The 24,484-nt window shown below is 40.1% G+C and overlaps 1 protein-coding gene across 2 annotated transcripts; it reads right to left on the bottom strand.

Moving 5' to 3' along the window:
• Nucleotides 1–1,225: 1,225 nt before the first annotated feature.
• Nucleotides 1,226–21,244, bottom strand: DHX36 (DEAH-box helicase 36). 2 transcript variants are annotated; one of them, XM_086754584.1, is made up of 26 exons: nt 20,993–21,244; nt 20,488–20,609; nt 19,617–19,818; nt 18,893–18,931; nt 17,488–17,658; nt 16,492–16,571; nt 15,549–15,623; nt 15,247–15,413; nt 14,582–14,663; nt 14,035–14,175; nt 12,786–12,888; nt 11,333–11,420; nt 10,415–10,470; nt 10,248–10,312; nt 9,624–9,767; nt 8,849–8,966; nt 8,119–8,217; nt 6,858–7,031; nt 6,453–6,539; nt 5,727–5,810; nt 5,528–5,627; nt 5,351–5,441; nt 3,655–3,775; nt 3,017–3,169; nt 1,949–2,164; nt 1,226–1,402 (listed from the first exon to the last, which is right to left on the bottom strand). In XM_086754584.1, exons 1-25 carry the CDS (start codon nt 21,242–21,244, stop codon nt 1,979–1,981), a joined length of 3,000 nt encoding a protein of 999 aa, XP_086610710.1. In that variant the 3' UTR covers nt 1,226–1,402; nt 1,949–1,978. The 2 variants fall into 2 exon arrangements, with proteins under 2 accessions (XP_086610710.1, XP_086610709.1); XM_086754583.1 differs by having other exon boundaries at nt 1,226–2,164.
• Nucleotides 21,245–24,484: the final 3,240 nt, after the last annotated feature.

Below are 24,484 nucleotides of genomic sequence, written 5' to 3'. Positions count from 1 at the left end.
ACAAAACTTGTATCATCTGCCAGCCTTTACTTTTTAAATCCAGTCCTATAAGAGTGCTACTGCCCATTCTTCCTCAAAAACACGCAAATACAAGCAGTCAGGTACAACCGGCCCCAGTCCCCCCGCTCCCCTCAGCTCCGGCCGCCATCTTGCTGCCTCCTCTACCTGCTGCAGCACAACACCCTGAGTTTCCCAGACCACGAACCCGATCGCTACAGTCAAATTATTCCATTTCCAATTATCACCAATTCCCTTTTTCCCCTCTTGATCCCAGGGCTCACCTTCAGACTCCCGCCGCCTCAGACGTCCGCTCACTGTGTGGCGCAGATCCACGCGCGAGGCCCTCACTGCTCTGAGCCGGATGGAACCGGCTGCTTCCCGCCATTATCTGTGTCCCGGGTGTCTGGCGGGGCCCGGCGGCCGTCATGGCTCCGCTCTTTCTCCACACAAGCGGCTCCGGGGAGGGGGGTTTGCCGGGCCCTGGCGCCGGCCGGGAGCGGAGGCTCCCGGCCGGCGCCAGGGCCCGGCAAACCCCCCTCCCCGGAGCCGCCGGGGCTTTTGTTCTTCCCCTTCTTAAAAATTCCTCCTGCACCCACCACCCCCAGGTCTGGATTCTCCTCCTCCCTCGCTGTTGGAAGCACCTGGGGTTAATGAGGTTAAAATAAGAAACCGATTGGGGAGAGGCAGAAGGATATTGTTTTTTGCAGCTGTGTTGTAGAAATAATGAGCTTGGCACCCTCTGTGCCTTGTGAACCCAGTGGAAAGCCTTATTTCTGTACGAAAAAAAAAATAGTTTCACTTGACCAGATCTGTTTTCTTCTGGGTAAAGCTCATAAATCCTCCCGAACCTAGTGGTCAAGGGCATTTTTGCTAAGCAAAAGCAAAAAAAAAAAAACCTAAACAAGAAATAACCCAGAAATAACCACAACAGGTACCAGGGGGCTGCCAAGTAAACTGCCAGCATTTTTCAGTGCCCAGTTAAACACACACTCTCCATTTTAGCCCCCCTTCAGCAGCACGGGAACCCTGCCCGACCCCAAATCCAGCCCCCAGCACCCGAAGGAAAGAGCAGGTCTGCCACCCTTACACAAAGTTTGATCAGAACAGTATTTCTCAAGTAAGTCGCCCTACTCAAAATCCTGAACGAGCTTTGTTATTCCAACATAACTGAAAGCATTCAAAACAGAGTGACATTCAAAACATTAAGAACTAATAACAGAGGAAATAACATTTTAAAGAAAAGACTTTTTAATGTAATACTATAACCCATACATGGACTGTTTAAAAAAAAAAAAAATTGAGAATGCAATGAAGCCTTGAAGTGTTTCATTCCACCATGACTTCTATCTAACCATGTTTTCTGTAGTCTGAAATTTTAGTCAGGAGTGATGACAGATGGGCACTGAAAGGGAAGAGAGATTAACTCAGTGGGATGAAAGGCAGAAGAGAGGTTTTCTGAAGATTGTTTCCTCCCACAATACAAATTTAACAAGTGTCTTCAAGTTCAGTTTAATTAAGTTATAATTACCTTCTGTGGGATGTTGGTGAGAAGACTACTGCACAGCTGGAATAACACAGTAGGTGTAATTACTCACCACTCCCAATTAAAAAAAGGTATTTTGAGATGTTTCTACCAATAGCAAGAACAGTTTAAATATTATTAAACAGTAATTTAGCAGGTTTTTTGAATATCTGTTACCTAATAGTAAAAAAAAAAAAAAGCTACAACAGGACAAGAACCTTACATCAACTAACATCGCTAGCATTGCATTTCCCTTATTTAAAAAGCTACACTAGACACAGAACACCATGCATATACAGATATTACCAACTATTATGAAATAACTGCTCTTCAGTATGAGGGAATTACCAGCTTACCCTAAAAAAAAATTTCCTCTAGCTAAACAAATGCTATAGAAAAACCCCACAAAACAAAAAGGGTGAATACATTGGCTTTATGGATACAGATGAAAGTGTGTCAACTATAGCGTTCACTCTGGAATCGTGGAGCATAGTTTCTGGTGCTTTCATTCTCCTGTGTCGTGATTAAGTCTATAATAGCTGTCAGTACTGCTGTATCCCTGGATTTAACATCATTCCAGTCCACCGGATGTGGGTTTTCTATTTTTTCTTGTAGGAGATCATCAAGCTCTTGTCTTAAATTCTGCAAAGAGTTTGTTGGAATGAAGGAGAGAAAAAAAAAAAAAAAAAAAAAAAAAAAAAGACAGGCCATTAGAGCTACACACAACATCACTACACTAAATTCAAATCCCTTGGGCATTCTGTTCTCCTATCTTCCTCTTTACACATGCTGTTCTCTCCTATCAAATTATCTTCAGGATCAAAAGCTGCTTCTCAAAAGCTAGCAGTTTTACATTGTGTGACAGATGACCATCTCTGGATGTGATGGCCTTCAACAGCCTACACATCCATTACCTGACTATTTCAGGATTAAAAATATTTGTGTTTAAAAGGGTCTAATATTAAACACAGGCTTTAACCATAGGGCCTAATATTAAACAAAGCTCTATTCAGCTCGTCCTTCCACTGGAACCTGTAACTGCTAGCTGAAGAGCCCCATCCTCACGATTCCATATCCACGTGGACATTACATCGACTGGTCAAGTCATCCTACAGCTTTTGCCGTGGAAAACTACAGAGGTTAAGCTCTTCTAATCTTTCATTGTAAGACATTTATAAATCCTTTAAATGCACCCCATGACTCTTTGAAGCTTCCACAGTTTTTCAATATCGCCATGAATGGTTCAGCAGAGGCTGCACCAGCTCCGGGTGCCTGCTCCAAAGGCGAAACTTCTTTTTACAGTTTACCATGCGATACAGACTGTTCAGAATGTTATTTTTACTACTGTGTTTTAACTTGCATTCACGTGCACACCTTCAGTACATCTCTTTTGTTTGCTTTGTGTACTTGAACTGCTTACTGGGAATACAAATCTCTAAGAAGAACCAGTGTTACACTAAGCCTTCCATACACATTATTATTAAACTCAGTCACCTTAACTAAGTGCGCTATTCTTGCTGGAGACTGGAAAACAATCCATTCATCCACAGCGATGGTATCCTGATCTTTATCCTTCTGAATGGATATATCTCCTCCGAAGAACAAGAGACAGTATGGAGAGACCTCTGTACAATCATACAAGTAAATCTGCAAGATGACAAAATTGTCCCGTCACACTTCCAAACATTGCAAGTGACATCAGTAACCCCTAATGAAACTCAAAACAATTCCTGAAGATAACTATTCAGAGTCATTCATAAGTCTGCAAGACATCTGAAGCAACTCCATTGGAAAAGTTACATGAAATGAGATAAAATAGGAGCAAAAATGGTCCCAAATACTGTTCTTCACAAATATTTTTTTTATACCTGTCATTGCCAGAGCCTTAAAAAAACCAACCAAAACAAACAAACAAAAAAGCACCTAAAAAACAACCAACAAACCAGATGTTAGTATATTAGTTATCTGTGGAACAATACCACCAGTACGACAAAGAACACAATCTGATGGCATGTAAAAGAAATGACCCAAGGAAGGCTTCAAACAAAGGCACTGTTCACATCCCCTTTGAACCCTGATCAAACCTTAAAGAGTTACAAAAATAAATTACACAAATATAAACCTTCACATACACTGCTAGTTCTCATCTTCAAATGGTACACAAGCCAGTTATAATGGAACTCTGTTTCTTCCACGTTAACTGATTTAGGATGAATATTAACTGTTCCATCTGTCTTGGTGCAAACTTTCACCCTTAAAAAAAAAAAAAGTTTTTATTTTAGGATTGAAATAAGATTTTGAAAGTTTAGCACAATCACATCCCAAGTTAAAAAAACCCCTCCAATTATTCACTCTTAAAGTACAAGGACATTTTAAGAAACTTTAACTCCTTTCCCAAAACATTACCACTGAATCTACAGTATGAATTTCTAGACATCTGTCTCTGCATTTAAGAAGTTTGAACGCTTTGCCAAATTTACCCCTTTAATAAAACCCTGCCATTCTCTCAAGCAGAAAAAACACGAGGCATTTTTTCCAAGTGAAGGACACCGAGTTACTGAATTTGGTTACAAAAACCAAGTTTCAAGCAATTTCTTGGAAAAAACAAATAAGGAACTTTCATATCTTAACTCTTTGCTCAGCTTTAAGCAGTGTCAGTGTGGACAAGAGACTAGCTACACCACTGTCAACCAGTCCAGAGTGGTGTGCCTTTATTGTACCGTGTGCCTTTGAACAGATTTCACTCAAGGGATAACATAGGACTGCTTTGGTTAATACTTACTACCCAAACTCACATTTCCCTTCTAACATCATCGTGCCAGATGACAATAAAAGCAGAAACCAAGCACAGCATGTATGAGGCACAACTCTTCTCCTTCCCACATTTCAGGGATGTAATTCACTGGGTACGGATCACAGAGCTCTCTACTCCCCAGCAGGTGCGAGAGCCTCTCCAGAGCGGTCGGTGTAACAAAGCTCTTGTTTAGGGGATGGTAACAGGGAACCTTCCCGGGCAGCTGGCTCACACCCAGCTCCTCGGTGCAGCAAGGACACAGCCACACAGTAACCTGCATCAGGTTTGCAGATTTCCTGCGTTCAGGAGACTCCAGCGCACTGGACCCAGTTTAAAATGGAGGATCAACGGATCAACTGACTCACAGTGTCATCTACAGAGGGGTCTAAATTATGCAGTCTAAGGTAGAATTTTGGCAACCTATTCTTACTCTTTTCATAGAAATAATCTCCTTGGGTTGGTTTTCTTTTTGTTTGTTTTTTTAATTACAGGCATAATGATTGCTCCTAGCTTACTGTTTTGACGTTACACACCCAGAAAAATCAATCCACATGTTCAGCCCTTCATTCTGTCTTAAATTAGGTCCATAATGAAGGAGGTCTATATTCTGATGAGCATACTGTTACTGTGAGTAACAGTTAATAAGAATAAATTGTCTGATAATACAAATAGTGATAAATCGACAGACCAGAATTTGAGCTGTAGCCAGTCAAATAACAAGGGATAGTGTTTCAACTGCTGCTGTAGGTCAGAGATAATGGTTCAGCAGCAGTGTTACTGATATATTGAAACATTGACCATGGCATGGTAGGGTCACACAAATTCTGTCATACCAGCAGGTATCCAAATGTTAATCAAAGATCAGTAATCCCATGCTTTCATCTACCCTTCTCAAATGAAGTAACCCATAACCATGACTGAGCTATAAAGAGATTAATTCAGGCACTCAAGCCATTGTTTCACCTTGCCAAACTGCCTAGTGTAGAAAACACCTCAGATACAAAAAAACAGACAATGTAATACCCAATCCTTACATTTTTCTCTTTTTGCTAAAGCTTGGCCGGATCTTTGCAACTTTTGGATACAAACCAGCACAGATGACCGCTTTCAGCAACTTCTCATTATCTGTAGAAGACAGCAAAGTAAATAATGCAGTTCTGCAAACTGAGATTTCAGCTATCAGAAATTTTCCATTTCCTTCCACTGCTTGCCTGAGTTGGTATTAGATTTGGGATCCTTGGGGTCTCTGCTATTCACAAACCCAGCTGCAAGGAGATGCTCAGCAAACTGCCCTTTCATGTTATGCAGCATCTAGGAAAGAACAAAATTTGTCCCAGAACAATGTTGTGCCAAAAGGCTTCTCCCTTTTTCGGCACAAGCATCCACTTTTTTAAGCCATCAGGATCTTACCTGGAGCGTATTTGAAGAGAGGAAATATTCCCAACAATAGTCTTTCTCAGTTCTGAAACCACGACGGCGAGTCTCTTCCCAGCCCTAACAATTAAAGCCATAGTTCAAAGATGTTTTTAAGTGAACACTTACTAAAAAAATTAAGGACAGCAAGAACTGGAGGTAGCAAACAATGTAGTTACATTTATCTATAAGAGAGAAAGCAAATACTATGATCTCTTTGTATTATGTATACATAGCACAGAGCAGCAAAACACAACTTTGATTTTCTGAATGATTTTGAATCAAAAACTTGCTTTTTCTATGGTGAGGAGTGAAATCTAGCTAAGTACGCCAGAACTTCATTTGTTGCTCTTAACAGCCGTGGGTAGGAGTTGCATTCCAGGCAACTAATTTGTCTTCTTCTCGCCCCAACACTATACAGCTAAATCTCTAGCATTTTTGAAGTCAGCTTCACCCTCTTGTACAGGACAGAAGGACAAGAGTTAATGACTTCAGCAAGGTACTATATCTTCTTGATCTCCTTTTCATATGTCTATCCCATAAGAAATTAGGTTAATAAGGCAAGACTCCTCAGCCCTAGAAGAGTGAAAATTAATTTGCTTTCAAGTTTCTGTAGAAGCCAAGAAAGACACGTTTCAGCGCGTAAACCGATTCCTTAGAATAAACCATATTACTCAAGTTAAAGTTATAGAAGAAAAAAACAAAATATTAAAACATGCCTACCGTGAAAGCATTCACCACAGTGAGATGATCACTTTTGGTATTCTTTGACAGTTCCTTTCTTCTTGCATCCGCTACTTTCTCTTTGCCCTAAGAATATTAGAACCAATATAAAATATTCATGACTGACACAGCATTTGTCCTTTCCGGTTCTCTTTTCCTAATTAAGGTACACATATACAGCGATACTTTGTATGCAACATACATGAGAATTAAAGCTACTTCCAATATTCTGTAGGGAAAGACAATACTTCATAGTACGTGAAGGCAATCTTTTACTAATAAAAATTAATTACTAATTAACATGAAAAGATTAAAGTGCTTTTAAACTATAACATCCCAGTAACTCCCAATATCCTTCCAAGATACTTAAAATCTTATGTGTAGTTCTCCTCTTAGAAAGATTACCAGAGGAATGACAAAAGGGTCTTTGAAGCTGAGGCTGGCCGCAATTGTAAGTACTGGATCCAAGCAGCAGAATAAAGCTCCGAAGAGGATCATTTTTCCAATATGCGGTTCAACTGGTAACCGTGCTAAATGGACACCTAGTGGAGTCAGTTCTTCTTGTCTGTCCAAAGCATTCTGTCAGAAGGGAAGAAAAAAAAAAGAAAAAAAAAGAAAAAAGAAAAGAAAAAAAGGAAAAAAAAAAAAGGAAAAAAAAAGAAGAAAAAAAAAAGAAAAAAAGAAAAAAAAAAAGAAGAACACAGTATTTGAAATGGGGGAGGATTTCCCTGAAATAGCCACTGGTACACCTAGAAAACAAAGGAAAGCCTAACAGCTGGAGAACACAGCTAGCTGTAATAAGGTATGGTAGAAAAGTGATCAAGCAATTTATGGAGAAAGAGAAATGTTCAATTAGAGCCAAGAAAATGGCAAGCATCTTCAACTGTGCTTCAAGTGGTTTCCTAGGGCTCAGAGTCTTTCTGGACAACAGTATGAAGAATTATTAAACATTTGAGTGTCTTCCAATACTCCTGATGATGCTTATTTTTAGACTTACACCTTACTCTCAGCACCACTTCTGTTTTCATGTGCTCTGCCCTTTGCTACTATACACCACTGTCAGAGAACACCAAATGTACGGCTGAATTTTACTTTTACCTAGACGTTTTCACAATCATGCTATCAGTCTAAATACTGCCCTTCCTCTAAATCAGATGTTTCAATTTCTTGCTACAACTGATTTGTACAAATAACACCAGGACAAGAAGTCAGCAGTACAAATGTGTCATTAATTTCTCCTTCCCCAGCATCCAAAGGGGCCATGACATAGAAGATCTTTCTCGTATGTGCTGTATTTGTCCCCAGGAAAAGTCTCTCACACTCTTCACTAATGTGACTGGGACAGGAAGGCTTGGTGGATGCAGCCATGGTGGTGGTACAGAAGCAGCGAGTTAAATAAATATAGGGAACTTAAATGCAAGGTGCAGGAATATGTTTTGAGTCACTTAGAAAGTTCCTCTGGAACTACTCTATGCAGCTCAAACATCATGTATTATGAAAACTTATTTCCTTTGTTCAGTGAAGATCTATAAAGGGTCTACACAATAAGGCAAGGGGGTTGCAAGTGTCCAGACCCGTACAATCAGAAGGGTCTGATAACAAACAATGCACTAACATGGTTCTAAACAGATCTTGTTCCTTGCAAGTACATTAAGCAATACTTTACCAGCTCCATTAGATGATTTATGGCCAACATTACAGCATCACGAGATGGTGGATCCATTAGTTTGCTCAGAAAATAAGCAATTCCACCAAGCTTTAGAATCTGAAAGAGAAAAGAAACAAAAACCTACAGCAATTGGAGAAAGAGAGCTAACTAAATTTAGTAAGTAGTGAGCACTGTAATTTTAAAAAGTGTGAATAATTCACAGCTTGAGTTCAAATTTCACTAATTAAGAACTAAGGACAAAAATAAAAACATTAAAGATGAAATTTGGAACATAAGGATCTGTTCTTCATTCAGTATGTATACACATGGTGTTCCTTACGCGTGCATAAGGAACGCAATACAAACTGCCACAAAGGAAACTCACATCAGTTCTAAAACTACTTTTTAGTGAAATTCTTTTAAGACATCATGTCCCTTGACTTACTGGCATTCTCACTGAAGCTCCTCTGATTGAATGACACTTGGAAGCACAGTCCAAGTTTTTGTTCATAGACTTCAGCTTTTATTTGTACTAGACAGTTCTATCTTTCCTGCATCTATATACAAGTTTGCATTTTGCAAGAGTTGCTGCAATTAATTATTAGCTAAATATATTGTACGTCTGGTGTAACAGAATTTTGACTTGAAGACAATCCTAAGCTGACAGCTGCATTTAAGCTAATCTCTCAACCTCTTACTCCAAATGAAAAGTAGATAATAAATACGTTTGAAGATTCATAAGTTTTACCTTGATTTGTAAGCAGAGTTCTTCCAACGGTGTCCTCAAGATCTCTGGTAGCTGATAATCATCTAGAAGGCTAGCACGTAGTCCATTGTACAGATGGTAACAGTGGCCTGGCTGAACTCTGGAATTATTTAAACAAACAACTGTATGCTTTTTTTCCTGTGACACTGTGACATTATGATTGTGTTTATTTACAAACAGCTTTCCAAAACACCTCAAGGAATTAGAACAGAAGCGTATTCAATTGTAAAAGCCATTTCAGCCTTCTGAAACACAGAGCCATCAAAAGGAGAAAAGGCATGCAGAACACAAAAACCTCCTATCAACTGCTTGAAAGGAGCAATGAAGAGACCAGAGAAGAACTGTAAGCCTGAACAAGAGACAAAATATTCCACACGGTATTTTGAGAGAGAGGGAGATTTTTAAAAAGATTTGCTATATAGCTACATGGTATTAATTTGTAGGCAATTTTAACTTTAATGTATCACAGCTCATAAATCTGGTGTGAAGGCAAACACTACCAACAAAATGTAGAAAAAAAAAAAAAAAAAAAAAAAAAAGTGGGACTTATTCTTCTGAAGAAGGAGGGAAACTCATGAGTTACGCACAGCATAAGTCAATTTCCTAGAAAGACAAAGAGATCATTCTTTCCACAAGAACAAGAGACATTTGTGCCAACATGTGCTGCTGAACATAGGAATAACAAAGTAGTATCTTCAGCACACAACACTCCAAGACTGATGGAAACATCACAAAACTCTATCTCCATTATTCTTACCTTCCTGCTCGACCTTTCCTCTGCTTGGCATTAGCTTTACTGACCCACTCTGCTGCCATTGTGCTAATGTTGTTCTGTGTGTCGAAGTGGGTTTCCTTTATTTTTCCACCATCTATAACGAACACAACGTCATCTATTGTAATGCTGTTTAAAAAAAGAGAGAGAAAAAAAATGCAACTCTTCAACTTTGCAAGCTTGACCTAGGATTTCAAAAGAGGTTTAGCCCCTCCCAGACTGCGAGCCAACAATAAAGTGTGTTTGGAATTTCATTAAGAATTATGTTACTAAGTAGTTCAAGAAAGAGCTTGATTTATTCTCCTGGGTCTGGCAGAAGTCGCCACATGGGGTTATGAAGCCTACAGAGAGGATAGGCAGCTCAGATTTATCATGTACAACAAAGGCCAGTCTTTATAGTAACATCCATGTTTTAATTGTTTAAAACAATTAAAAGGAAACTCCTGTTTAGTCTATAAACATTTCTAAAGATAAAGTGTTATAAATAAATGGTACAAATAGAAACCCATATATTTTGGAAACACTAAACAGGTTTATACTGTAGATTACAGCTTTAAATTATTTGGTTAAACGTATAGCTTTTTTTGGTCGGTACAGCTAGCTATTTACCTAGTCTCTGCAATGTTGGTAGCAATCACGATTTTCCTTACTCCTGGCGGGGTCTTCTTAAAAACCTGTAATTATCCATGGCCCATTTATATGTTTGCCAAAACCAAACATATGCTTAATTTTTTTTTTTTGCAATTGTGTAATATGACAGTAAAAGAACAGCATACCTGAGTCTGGTTAACAGTAGGCATCAATGAATGTAAAGGTATGATAATAAACCTATCTGAAAATTAAAAATCAGTAAGAGACAAGGTGTAAGCACAAGAACTTTAATTTTTACAAGAAAGTCAAGTACGCAGAATAGAGAAAACATGCTGCAAGTAAGTCTGCTGTTTCTTATTCTGAATTCACGGGTGTATGTATTGCAATGGCAAACTCTAAAGTAAAAAGGTATAAAGGAATTTTTTTTATTATGTTATGGTGACTTGGCAAGTTTAAGAAATATATGAAGTTATGTACAGTAATTTTTTAATTCTCAAATTATTTAATAATTGCTCAAGTTTAATAAACTGACACTCTCCTCAATCTTTCAATAAACTGAAACTCTATTATTGGAATGTACACAGCATGAACTGCAAGACAACTATCTGAGTAGTCAAGAGCATAGTTAGGCAAGTTAGATGAAAATCTGAGTTATGTAACAGGACAAACCTAAGCGTATCAGACAGGAGTAGGATATTTTGATTTCCTACTAAAAAAGCCTCTAGGAATAAATAGGATTTAAGAGAACTAACAGCAAAGCAGTAGACAGAAGCTGCTGAAGAATCAAGAGAATAGGAACACAGAATGAAGAAAGAGTTTAGGTTTGGATGGAAGTTGTCACAGCTACAAGAAAGGACAGAAAGTCAAAGATGCAAGTCAGATTCTTTTTCAGATTGTTCACTCCTACACTGAGGAAAATTAGTTGTTATCATTAGCAGATGAAAGATACTACAGAAATGCAAAAAATGCTGAACACACTGCAATCATTTTGAGAGGAGATATGAGAAAAAAAAAAAATCCAGTGCAATACCAGCAATGACATGCAAGAATTAAGTTTGCACTAATACTACTGCTAGAATTCCCATGTAAAATTTTGTTTTTACCTGACTTAAACATGACTTGTGACATCAAGAGATCATGCAAAGTGCTAATGTTGTCCCAGCCTGGAAGAAACACTAGAATTGCACCATCCTACACATAACAGAGGGAGTGAGGGGAAAAGAGGTTAGAATAAATTACACATTGTGCAAAGAGCCAGCTACTCGCACACCAAAACACTTAGGTTAGGTAGGTCAGGTCTGAATTCAGAACAAAGTTTATAAGATTGTTTTCTAAACAAAAAACAATTAGCTACATATATTTATCTGAATGTAATAAATAAAAATTTGATTTTAAGCATCTTTCCCCTGCAGTGTTTTAAACACTGCCATGTCAACATCAGAAGAATTTGAGCTGCAAATAAAACGGAAACTAATATATAATTTTCAGCACAGGAAGAACAAAATACAAAATAGCAACTCATCCTCATTACCCACAGCTTAAATGATCTATCAACTGAAATATTAAATTATTTAATATTTTTAATAATAAAAATTATCTTTAAGGAATCAGCCAAGGTGCCAGCTCATCCACAGATATTTTTGAACACAAAAACAAACACATAACTTCAGGTTCTGACAATCTACACACATTATACATATGGTAAGAGAAGTTATTCTTACTTCATGTTTGCCACTGCTACAGGCACAGTATCCTTCTGCTAGTAATATTCTGATGATGTTATTGCTAAACAGCAAGGTACAGCACATTTGGGGATAACTATTAATGCAGCTGTATTAATTACTCATCTTGACAAGTGAAAGTTGGAAGAATCTCCTAGCTGTGTGTCTGGTAAATGTAACTAGACTTTTGCTAGGCTGTATAGAAATTCAGTCTTCACAGTGTTTAAGTCGTATTTAAATTACTCAGGCAGAAAAAAACTAAAAGTTAAAATTTAATTTGTAATTCTCTTACTTTCCATCAAATAACTAAGGTGTATCATTAATTTGAAGGCTTATGCAAGAGAAAAAAATGCAGCAGTCTGAATCAAAACGGCACCCAAACTTTCAGATATCTATCCCATTTTATTTACAAGACAATTCCTATTCTCAGCGAAAGAATTCAGGCTCCTTTTTATTCCTTGCTCAGAAAGGACTATAAGGGATCATATCAAACATACTTCTAAGTTTTCCAAGTTTCTTATGTACATAGCTCTCATTGCTGTCCACAACCACCAGTGAAGAAAATGCTTAGACATGTGCTCCCCTCTAAACATGAATTCTATCCCATAGTTTTAATAAACGCTGTAATTAACCACATTCTAAACTCAGGGCTTAGCTTAAATAGTAATTAGGTATTTAAAGCCATCAATTACTTCTCAGAAAAGCAAGACAAAATTATTCTTCTTTGTATCTGTACAATAAGCTCAAAGTAACTATCAGCTCTGACATTCCCAATAGCCGCTGACAACAATTTGGCCACATCGTTAAACTGCAATGACAGGAGACAGAAACGTACCTCTTCTTCCAAAACAATGTGTCTGATAAGTGCTGCTATCAGGTCAAGGTCGACCTTGTCATCATCCATCATTTCCAAGGCATCTATGGTGCTGGCTGAATACCTACGGCGTAGAAAGCACACATATTGGCAACTTACGATCACACAGAGTCGTGCGCTCACGTTTCTGGGTAAGGCGCTGCGATCACACACCTGTGTAACCCACTACTGTTCAATTTCTTTGTCTGTTCAGTTACTGCACCTCCACGGTACTCTTGAGATTCTGTTTGGCACGATTATGGTCAGCTTAGAACAGTAAGTTTAAGAATTACCGTGTTATGACTGCACTGCATTTGGAGCTTTACATCGTCTCTCTCCCCCTCACGAATTACCTCGGGTCTACACAACCGGAGTTCACCCTTCAATTTATCCCTCGCTCACGCTCAGTACAGGAGGCATCTCATCTGTTCAGCCCTTTGCTTTCATGCAAGCTAATGCTACAGAAAGAGTTGCCAATTGAGTCAAAAGACACAGTGGGAAAGTGAAGGAGGAATACAAATGGGATGAGCAGAGCACCGGATAGACCAGACAAAGATACAGCATTGAGGACTTTTCCCTTAGAAAAGGGAGGTAAAACTGAGCCACCTTATATTCATCGTTGTTACCAAGCTGGATATATAGATAGTGCCAAAAGGCAAAGGAGAAATAAGACAGGAGAAAAACAGGAAGATGCTATTCCTGAAATAAATCAGCCCAGCTATCCGATTAATTGCTTATTCAGATTGCCAAAGCAGTAAAATGCAAGAATGTTTCTTTAACAAGTGCTCAAGGGGCAAAATTATTTAGCTTGGTTTTAAATCCCTATAGAGGAATATTAAACTATTCTGAGGAAAAGGTTGTGGAGGGGTCTTTTTGTCGTCTTTTTTTTTTTTTTTTTTTTTTCCAGAATTCACCAGAAGAGTGACCAAAAGCTCAAGAAGCCTAATGTGATATTGGAAGGCTGTGACAGACAACAATACCAACATCAATAGGAAGCAACCTGACCGCTCTAAGTTCTCTTACATGCAAAGGAAGCCAATCCTCTGTGGTAACTCCAAAGCACTTCAAGGGCTACCAGCCAACTGTACCGGCAATTCCATTATTATGGTTATCCACAGCAGCAACTATCGCATCATTAATAAAAGCACAGTAATATAATAGAGCACTAATTTATGTTTCTTAGTTAAGAAGTGTCCAAAGACTTCATGCAAAAGAGTAACTTGGGAACAACCTGCCCCGCAGCTGCCTTAAATAGTCTGGCCATCGCTCCCTGTAGATTTCCTCTTTTTCTTCTTTTTCTGGTCTGCTGACATGTCCTTGCATGAAGCCTTTCTTCCATCGTGGCCGTCGGTCTGTGTTTTCTGGAGTATACCTTTAAATTTAAATAACAAACGTAATTAAATTTTAAACTGAAGTCATTTAAAGCCAGCTGTAAGAAATCTTAGTTATAAAAACAGGTACCGTCCCTAGTAAGCATGAGAATGTGTAGGAAAAAAAGTCTGAACAAACAGAAAGACCAGCTTGATTTAGTAGCCTGAAAATTCACCACACCAAAAGAGAAAAGACAAGGTTCTTTTCTCCTCAAGCCAACATTTCCAGGTTGCTATCTGCCATTTTTAATTCTGTAAAAGCTACTAAAGGTCCCTTGAAGTATGTTTTCTGTTGAAAAGCACAACTAATTTTCCACAGGCTATTTATTTTCAAAAATTATCTTGATATATGTACTACACAAAAACCCCAAAACACTATGTATAATCATGTTCAGAAAATACACTTACCTCAACTTCTCAATTACATCTTCGAGAAGATATTCCACCACAGGGAACGTGAACCCAGGTATGTGAATCATTGGACAATTATCTGTGGAGGAAGGAGTAACTTCCACAGTTTTTAAACAGCAAATAAAATACTGTATTGAAATAACAGAGGCAATAAACATCCTACATTATTTTTGCAATATAGCTGCCAAGTTTTTGTGTGTTTATTTTTAAATTCTCATATACTATGCAAATTCAATTCCAAATAGAGTTACTGAATAAAACAAGCGGAGTATACTGTTCTCCAGCATGTTCTTCTGGTTCCAGCTACAGGATAAAGCTGGAAGACTGAACAACTAAAGGCTTCAATCTGGTTGCCCACTCACACCATGACTTCTAAAACATGGTAAACAACAGTAAATATTTAATATGAAAACACTCTGGAGGTACTGTTTCCACGATATGTCTGAATAGCGAACACAGAAGCAACAGACGCTCCCAATGAGATAAAATTAAGGGAACAAGCATCTCCATCAGCTGGCAACTGTTTGTAAAATTGAAGTAGTTGTCTCTTTTGATTTAAAAAAAAAGAAATATAAAAAAAAAAAAAAAAATCAATCCAGTGCATTACACTGTAGAAGTCTAAATTACTGAAGAGGAACATTCACAGGAAGCATTTCACCTACCAAAATACTCCGAAAACTTCTCTGCATTTAAAGTAGCACTCATGAGTATGACTTTCAGATCCAAACGAATATTCAGAAGATCTTTAATAATGCTCATTAAAACATCTGACTGAAGATTTCTTTCATGAATTTCATCAAGGACTACATGACTAATGCTGGACAAGTGCCTAAAATAGGAGAGCAGGAAGTTAAACATTTTTTTTTAGCATCATTAAAAAACAGAGCAGAGACTGTTAGAAACAGCTCAGTAGTCAAGTCATTTCACAATTGTATGCAGTTTCTTATTAAACAGGAAAACTTACTTATCTGACTGCAGCCACTGTAGGACAATTCCTGTGGTACAGTATAAAATCGAACCTTGTTTCCTTGGTAACCGACTGAAAGAGATACAGTAAGAATTCCTCAGTTCTGTATTTTACAGAGTACTTTAAAAGCTTAAAATCAACATGCAGATCGTCACTACAGACATTATGAAATATGCCCCATTCTCTAACTTGCTCACTCACAGTGCCATTGGTGGAAAAAGGACTTAGGCCACAGCCACAGCATTTTTGTTGATGGGGAATGAACTGCTTAATCTGGCAGAACCCCTGACTTCCCAGACATCATTTTGCATTGATCTGCTGACCCCAAATTCTTGCAGCTATCTAAATGCAGCACAGATGACAGCTAAACATACAGCAGTGTAACATTCTTGATTAAATAGCAAAGAAAAAAAAAAAGTGAGATTCTCTAAACTCAAATTAAAATGCTGAAAGGACTAAACTGTCATCTCTCACCAGCAGTTTTTCCTCAATGATAACCGATATTCCATTATTCGCTGGCAACATTTCAGATTTTTTTTTTTAATTATAGATTACATTTGGAGTAATAGCCTTTACTCTAAGGCACTGCGTCTGTGAACTCTTGTCAACGCACCTAAATTTACTACCTGATCCCAGTGGGATTATTCAGTTACTGCAGCAAATACACAATTTTCCCCAGAAATATGGCTTATACTGTTGTCCTTCAGCATTTCCATTTTTCCTTGAAATCCATGGATGAGGGACATCAGTGTTATCTCTACCTGTAGTAGAACCTTTTAGAAGAGCTGAAAAAAAAGGACTGACTTACAAAGCACAACTTGGTGCTAGCCATTGCTACACATTGCATAAAATATAATAATCACACTCAATCTTCTTGCTAAATTTCATCAACTGTACTCTACTACACATGAATGCAGAATGTCGAGGGAGCCTCTCTTACCTCTGCAGACGAATTTGGTATCCCGTACTCTTGCCGTTACCACATGCTTCTGCCCTTTCAGCGGCAACTCTCTCGGCCACCTTAGAAAAATAAATAAAAATCAAAACAGTGCATTAAAAAAATATTAAAAATCCCACAAGGCTGATCTATGATTTAGCTACTCATCATCAGCAAATACTGAGAACCAAGATGTGTTGTAAACAACACAAACACCCTGAAAAATCACTTCTCCTCCTCCTCCACCGAGAACAGCGTTTCCTGTCAGCAACCCAAGAACAGGTTTGCGACATGGGGCATATTTTAAAAAATAGCAATACAGTCTCCCTTTCAGTAGGGCAAGCTTTTCCTCAGGTTCTATAGTCATTTGATACTTAACTATGAAGAAGAGTTAACTACTGTGCACTTAAAAGCCAAATTCTTTCCTGCTCATTAAAATATCTCTAAAGGGCCTGACACAACATTAGTGTTTACCTTAATTCACACTTGCACTGCCCAAATCCATAAAAATCACAGATATAAACTGTGATTAAGTTCCGGGAAGAATGAAGCTTGCAGTGCCAGTACCCTATTAGCAACCAAAACTTATGAGATATCAAATTAGCGTATATTAACAAAATTGTTATTTGCAACAGAACATCAGTCGACTGAAAACAAACACACAAGAAGCCATCTTCACTGTCCACTACAGCCTAGATGCTTATCTTGAGCTTCAAATTTAGTACGAGTACATACGATGACAGAGCAGTTTCTCCGAGTGGTGCACAGCATTTATCTGTTAATTTGGATTTTTTTTCAGATCTTAACTTCAAATCATCTAGCAGATTGTACCCTCAGTTCATAAACTTGCCCACAGATCCTAGGGCCAGTAAGAAACATTTTCATTCCGTGATTCCAAGTAAGGCAGTAATTTTTCCTCAGATTTACTGGGAGTGGCGGGGAGGAGAAAGGCGGAAATCACAAGCAGCAAGTTACTCAGTTTGTCACAACGGCACTTACCGAGATAGCGCTGATCCTCCTGGGCTGAGTACAAACAATCCTGCACGTAGACCCTTTCCCTCGCTCTATGTAATCATCCAAGATGAACTGCGTAACCTGGGTTGTCTTTCCACAACCCGTTTCACCACTTATCACAGTTACTCGATTATTGTTTATAAGGTTCACAAGCTCCTGTTTCCAAAGACAAAACATTTACTGTATTGTTATTCAAAACAGATTTTAGCAGGATTTTGACAGTTCTCTTCTACTGTGCGGTGAACTCAGAAGAAAGCATCATAGCAGCTACAGAAACACACTCATCTGTTTCTCACAATACTAAAAAAAGTTTAATTTAAACCACACAGAAGTAATTCCTGCACACTTGCACTTTGCATGTGTAAGGTTTAAAGCAGATAAAATCTGAGTACTAGTTTTAAATACTTACGATCCTACATGAAACAACATAAAGTAACTGAAATGAAAGCCTGAAATACATTTTTTAACTTTTCTCCCTACTTGCCTTCTGTATATTTTTGGTGACTGAAAACAAGGTTTTTCTGTTGGATTGCAAGACTGCACTAACTGAAGATTTCCAGCACATTTTAACATGTCTCATGCCACTGTAACAGATGTCTTACGCTCCCAGCCTCTACCTCCCAATCCCAAGGATTGTAAAGGGGAGCGCAAGTGTTTTAAGAAACACTAAGATAAATACGTTAATTTTAAAAATCCTTCATTGAACCCGCAAAACAAAACATAACAGAATACTTGCAGTATCTATTTTGTATAGGTGACATCAAATGAAGAATTAACATCAATTAATCATAACCCATACTGTCATTGATTTTATATTCTCACTGGGAAATGAGTGTCAGTACCAGCCAGCAGTACAGCCATAAAGTCTGTGATTACAGAAGAAAAAGGTTTAATCTCCATTATATTCCATTCTAAATTGGGCACATAGTCAAAGAATGGCCACAATTTCATGTATATATAAGGAAAAGAAAGCATGTCAATCTATGCAGTGGTCAATTACTCTATAAAATCCAAGTAACTGGGAATGTTCTAGAAATTTAACTGGCGGAGAAAGAATAGAGATCTCTACTTAAAAAACAAAATACAAAAACAAAAACCACAGCCAGTACTTAAGCGTATCTAGCATTCAATACCATTTCCATGAATAATGCTGCCCCTGCTGATAAAACTGTACGTGGCTCCAGACAGCTTTGTACCATCGTGCAGCAGTGAACCTGAGCTACTTTCTGGAAGGAAGACACACCCACCCAGTGTTAGAACGTGGGCAGCTTCAGCACCTTCATCAAAGGCAACAAAGGTTTCCTGTTAGTCCCAGTGACACAACCGTTTCCTCCTGTTTCACAACAAAGCACCAGTAATGCTCACTCGTTCAAATTAAATACACATTTACCTGTCGCATCCCGTACGAAGGGAGTTTCTCTCGGAATCTCTGGGGGAAGAGAAAGTAACAGTACATGTCTTTAAACACCTTCTCAACACTGAAGTAATAAAACACATTTCATCTACGATCTAAGCTAAACTAAGGAATAACATGACCGTTAGGCTAACACTTACATAAACACAGGCCCACTAGAAATAAGTTTAATTCCATGCATGTTTTCAATTTCATTAAATTTGTCAAAATTATATAAAACCACAGGTCAGTACACGAACAGGTATGTGCGTACAGCTGCAAGGCTATGGCCTTGCATCGAAGGGGAACCGCCTGTTCACCGCAAGGCTGTTTTATTTGACAACTTTCTATATGGCTATGAGAACAACACAAATTACGCTTAAGAGGCAATTCCTTCAGAGCCCATTTTTGTGCTTTCAGACATAAATGCAGGGATACAATCTGTCTGAAAAACAAACAGAAAATCCCACGCAACTAAACAACGTGCAAGCTTAAAATTTTAGATTTTATGCAATCAGAAATTATCACTGAAAGCCTGCTTTTTAATCGCTGCCCTATTAATAGATATGTATTTGTAAATTCTGAAGGTAATGTTTAGCCAAAGTAACAGAATTACAAATTCCTAGTAAATAAATTGCAATATCTTATGTTTTCTGGTTAGTGTAATTAAAACAATAATAATTTCAACGAAAAGCTTTTTACTTAACATATAGAAAAGTACCTGCATTTCAATGTATCTAGGATCAGACTTCTTCTTTCTTAAGTCTTCTTTAAGTTGCTCATCTAAATCAGTATCTTGCTCATTTTTTTCAAAGAGATATTCCACATCTCGATCAAGACATGTGTTTTGCAAGACTGGTCTCTGTCTTACAGGGGCTTTTTCAGCCTCTGGTTTCACTTTTGCCGGCTGTTCTGGAGTAGGTCTGAAATAAGTGCAGAAAACAGAAGCATCAAAGATTACCCAAGATGTGCCAGGCCACTGAAGAGCACACTGAACCGCTGAGGGCAACCCTTAAATCTGTTTTTGAGGCATGACATCCATGAGCCACTTAGAATCATGGAACGGTTAGGGTTGGAAGGGACCTTCAAAGGTTGTCTAGTCCAACCCCCCTGCAAGGAGCAGGGAATTGACTGAGGAGCAAGGAACTTGATCCTCAGTTAATGAGAATACAGTGTATGTTAACATTAAAACAATTAAAGTCTGAGAAATATCAACCATTAAAAATTTTACATCGTTATCTAGAAATGTAACATGCTCTTCTGTATCAAAGAAAGCTAACAAAGGAACAAAACATCTCCAGAGTACTACTGCTTATCCCGCTGTCAGAACCACTGCCCTGGAGCTGTGGTAAGTAAAACTTTTAAGTAAAAATTGAACACCCCAAACTCCACAATAATCTGGAAGGGAGTGCTACAGCAGTGGTTACACCCAGCCGTTCCAGTGTGACAATACACGTAGAGAAAACCGAGTGTATCTGTTAACCTAATTCACTCACTGAATGTAAATATATTTTATATATTTTCCTGCTAACTTGTGGGACGTTTGTTCAATTCAAAGGGAAATAAAAACATTTGTAACCGTTTCTCCTTACCCTTCTTCATCCCCAGACCACCAGGACATGGCTTCCTGCTCTTTTTCATTTTTAGTCTGGACAGTACTCAACAGCTGCACAATTTGCTCTTCCCTGCGTTCATCCATACGCACAACAGCTCTCTAGTGAAAAAAAAAAAAAGTATAATTTTCATGAAGATGTACTCAGCGTGCCCACAGTCATTGTGTTAGTAACACTCTGATATCAAACTGGCAAGACTCTGGCACGGTCAGAAGTGTGTTTGAGAGCTCTTCTTTAGGGTCACCTCCGCCGCGCGGAGACAAGCACGCCTTTCTCACCCCGCCAGCCAAGCGCACCGCAGACGCGGACACTGTGCGACGCGGGCAGCTCTGCAGGCCCAGCCGGCCAGGCCGCTGCGGGACGGGGGGCTCCCCCGCCCCCGCCCCGCCTGGGCCGCGCTCCGCTAGGCCGGACACCCGCCCCGCCTGCCCCCCCCGCCGCTCCGGGGAGCGGGCCGCCGCCGGGGCCCGCGGCCGCCCCTCACCTGCTGCCGGTCGGTCTCCTTGCTCTTCTGGCCCTGCTTCCGCGCGTACCACAGCCCGATCTCGCGGCCCTTGAGGTGGCTGGGGTGGCGCCCCCGCCCGCCGCCGCGGCCCCCGTGTCCCCCCGCGGAGGGGGCGGCGGAGGAAGAGCCGCCATCGCCGCCGCGACCGCGGCCCCGGCCCCACTCCCGGCGCTGCTCGCAGCTCATGGCCGCCCGGCAGCCGGCACCCACCGCCACTGCCAGCCGCCGCATCCGGCGCCTCATTTCCGCCCGCCGTCCCGCCCCGCCCCCGAGGCCAGGGCCGCCGGGCCGCCAGTTCGAGACCCGCCCCGACCCCCCCCGCACCCCGCGCTGCGCCTGGCACCTCTCCTTCTCCCAGGTCCCAGATCTACGTTTTGATCTCCCTTCCTGAGGCTGCAGACAAGATCTTAAGGAAGTATTCCATGCTGGCTTCCGTCAGTACATAGCGGGTTATTACCCTTCTCTGTACCAGACGGGTATTGCATACTTCATTAAATAGCTGCCAGTCTGCTGGCGGACTGCTGCTGCGTGCCGTGTACTTTGTCCAAGTTCACGGGAGTGTTAAGTTACACCTTCTAAATTAGGTAAAATTATTCACAGAACTATTACTCTTTCAACAGTTAATTCATATTATTTTTGTTTGCTTGAATACCATTGTGCAGCTATAAATGCCTCCCCAACCTCCTTCCTTTACCAGTTCTTTTGCCTTTTCTTTGTTGGTATGATTTATATTAACTTAAAAATTGCTAGCATTCAGATCTCTGAAATACAACGGTACGCACTGATTTTCAAACTTCTTTTGGGAAAAGGACTGCTTCCTTCAAAGGAAACCATTTTCTCTTTCTTTTCTCTGCCCACAGTTTACCTACAATTACTCCAGCAACTCCCAGCAGTCAGCTGTGTAAAGAAGAACTAGGTGCTCGAGCTAAAGACGTGTGTTTTCTTTCTTCTTTCCCCTCACAAAATGCTTTACGCATTGAAGTAGCCCTGTTTTGCCGCGAGGTTTATCCTTTTCCACACTTAAGGAAATGCTTATTGCCAAGGCCTTGAAACACGCAGACCAACACCAGAACCCCGTGTCGTAGCCTACACCGGCAGCCTTTTACCGAAGACCCTCGGGTGACAGACCTGGGTGCCAGGGCAGCCACTGGAGCCGTTACTGGTGACCGTGGCAGCAGGTGGCAGATGGCTGATGGGGGCTGATCCCCCAAGGACGAAACCGCACCGCGCTGGATCTCCAAACTCACCTGGAGCTCCTCTGTTTGCCCCAGGAACAGCACGGCACCATGCCATGGTCTGACACAGAAGGGCTTGTACCAGAAACATCACGGGGTCCTTTTTTAGTTCTACCCACTTTTCAGGTACAAGGAAATCTCAGAGAAGCTCGGGTTTTAATTTGAATAAAGAGATAAGCAAAGAATAGAGAGCAAGATCTCCGAGTCACCAGCACAGCGAGTAGCTGAACTTTGGGTGAGGTTACCCAGAGAAAAGAGGAAAAAGGGAGGGGACCAGGAACAGAGAGTACAAGGACTGGAGGATCCTGAGGAAGATCATCTGAAAGGCAAATTAGAGGAAGAAATGTGGGAGAGAAATGAGAAATCTAGGAGGAAATACACTTCTTCCTTACTTCTCTTCTCATCCTGTATCTGCAGCTTAACGCAGACTGGGGAGTGCACTGCACAGCTTCTTGCATTCGCCGTCCTACACAAAGCCAACAGTCATTTCACAGCATTCTTCAGAAGTCTCATGGTGGCAACCAACTAGCGAGTAAAAAAAAGAGCCAAAGAAAATTAGCACAAAATAAATTATTCAGAAACCTGAGAAATGTTAAAAGATGCCCTGATTAAATGTCACTGGCTTACCCATACAGGCCAAACAAGGGAGGGCGGCCCAGGTCCACTGGGAAGGACAGAGCGGGTGGGATACTAGACGGGACGCCATCCCGCTGCTCCGGTATGAACTTTCCTGTCAGTGGTGCAGCACGACCCACACACAAACGAGCTGGCAGACAAGCAATGTGCCGGCCACGCTCAGATGCTGCCTGGCACCGGGGTGTCTCCCATTAGGCCATGCACGCCTAAGTCAGCTTTCTGTTGTATCTCCTTAAAATTACTGAAGTGTTCTGGGGTTACCTTGAATCACTCAGGTGACTTAGCAGATTTATTCCTTTTGATCCTGCATTTCTCCAAGACCGTGTGCTTGGACACCTAAGCCGTGCACGCATTTGAAATAAATGGGATGTTAGCGCAAGAGGAAATCTCCATATGCATGCTTGTAGCTACTGCATTTCAGCCGTGTCTTTTTAACACTGTGAAAAAAGCACACATTCTAAAGAAAAGATTACAAATTCGAGTATTTTTAGTGGATCTGTAGATTTAGATGTTGGAAATAGATGTGCATCTATTCATGTAAAGATCATTTTCTAATCTGTAGGAAAATAAGTGTTTCTTGGAATGACCTCAGTGGTTTCCCTATTCCTGGGCCTTTCCAACTCCTTTTATCACCGCTCACGTTCAGTTCTGGTCCCCTTCAGCAGCACGCTGTCGTGATGTAACGCACTGCATCCGCACATAACGGCCTCTGTGCAGCAGCGTGCTCTCACAGGACAGAAGATCCTGTTCCCCTTTCCGCACTTTGAAGGGAGATTCCTTGACACCAAATTCCGAACAAGGAAACAAAAAAACCCATCAGGTAAACACTGAGAAGGGGGAGACACAATAAAAGAGGCTCCGTTACAGCTCTCGATCCACCACCGCACCCCTGCAGTCCTGCAGCCAGTAGGACAGTCACTGTGAGTGAAAATTATCTGTGCAAGGACTGAAGGTTTGTAAAATCAGTTTGTATACAGGACTACACAGATACGGGTATTGTAATCCTTGCAGGAGCTGTTGCTGGAGTCTAGAAAAGCAGAGTTTATTCTGCTCTGAGACAGCTAAAACTGCAAACTGCATTAAAAGAAAGGAACGTAACACTCAAACCTTCACCTTGGAAATCACTGCAGTGATACACACCGGGAAGTGAAGTCATGTTCCAGACTATGCATCAACCCCAAATCTATAAAGGTAAAACAATGTATAAATAACATTTATTATTTTAATGAAATTAATGTATTTTAGAATAATATAATGCAGCAAGATATGTTTTCTATCAAGATTAGTATAGAAAATTTACATTTCAGCACCTGGCTCTTTCTTTTATTTTAAGAATCTAAATCCTTTGAGGCATTTGGGATTTTTGGGCCTGACCCCCGCTCATTACGGATTTATTTTTCTTGTAATTCTGCTAATGTAATGTTGTGCTCAGTGTACATGAGTGCCACTGAAAGGAAACTCTTTCCCACTGCATACACTGCTTACCAAAGAGTATCTCAAAAATTATTTCCCAGTTTCTTGTTTTCTATCCTTTGCATTATTCAACAACCCACATCCCAAGGCCGGGCGCTGACTGAAGTAACATTTTCAAGGGATTTTT

The sequence above is a fragment of the Chlamydotis macqueenii genome, chromosome 9 (assembly GCF_036417535.1).
Source record: "Chlamydotis macqueenii isolate bChlMac1 chromosome 9, bChlMac1.mat, whole genome shotgun sequence".
Lineage (NCBI taxonomy): Eukaryota > Metazoa > Chordata > Aves > Otidiformes > Otididae > Chlamydotis > Chlamydotis macqueenii.
This window is presented reverse-complemented; position numbering and strand designations above follow the sequence as displayed.

Excerpts from the sequence above, each read along its gene's own strand:
- DHX36 (XM_086754583.1), bottom strand. The coding sequence starts at position 21,244 with ATGCGGCGGCTGGCAGTGGCGGTGGGTGCCGGCTGCCGGGCGGCCATG. Across the intron at positions 20,610-20,992 it reads AGGAGACCGACCGGCAGCAG|AGAGCTGTTGTGCGTATGGA; the intron begins GTGAGGGGCGGC and ends TTTTTTCACTAG. Across the intron at positions 16,572-17,487 it reads GGAGGATCAGCGCTATCTCG|GTGGCCGAGAGAGTTGCCGC; the intron begins GTAAGTGCCGTT and ends TATTTTTCTAAG.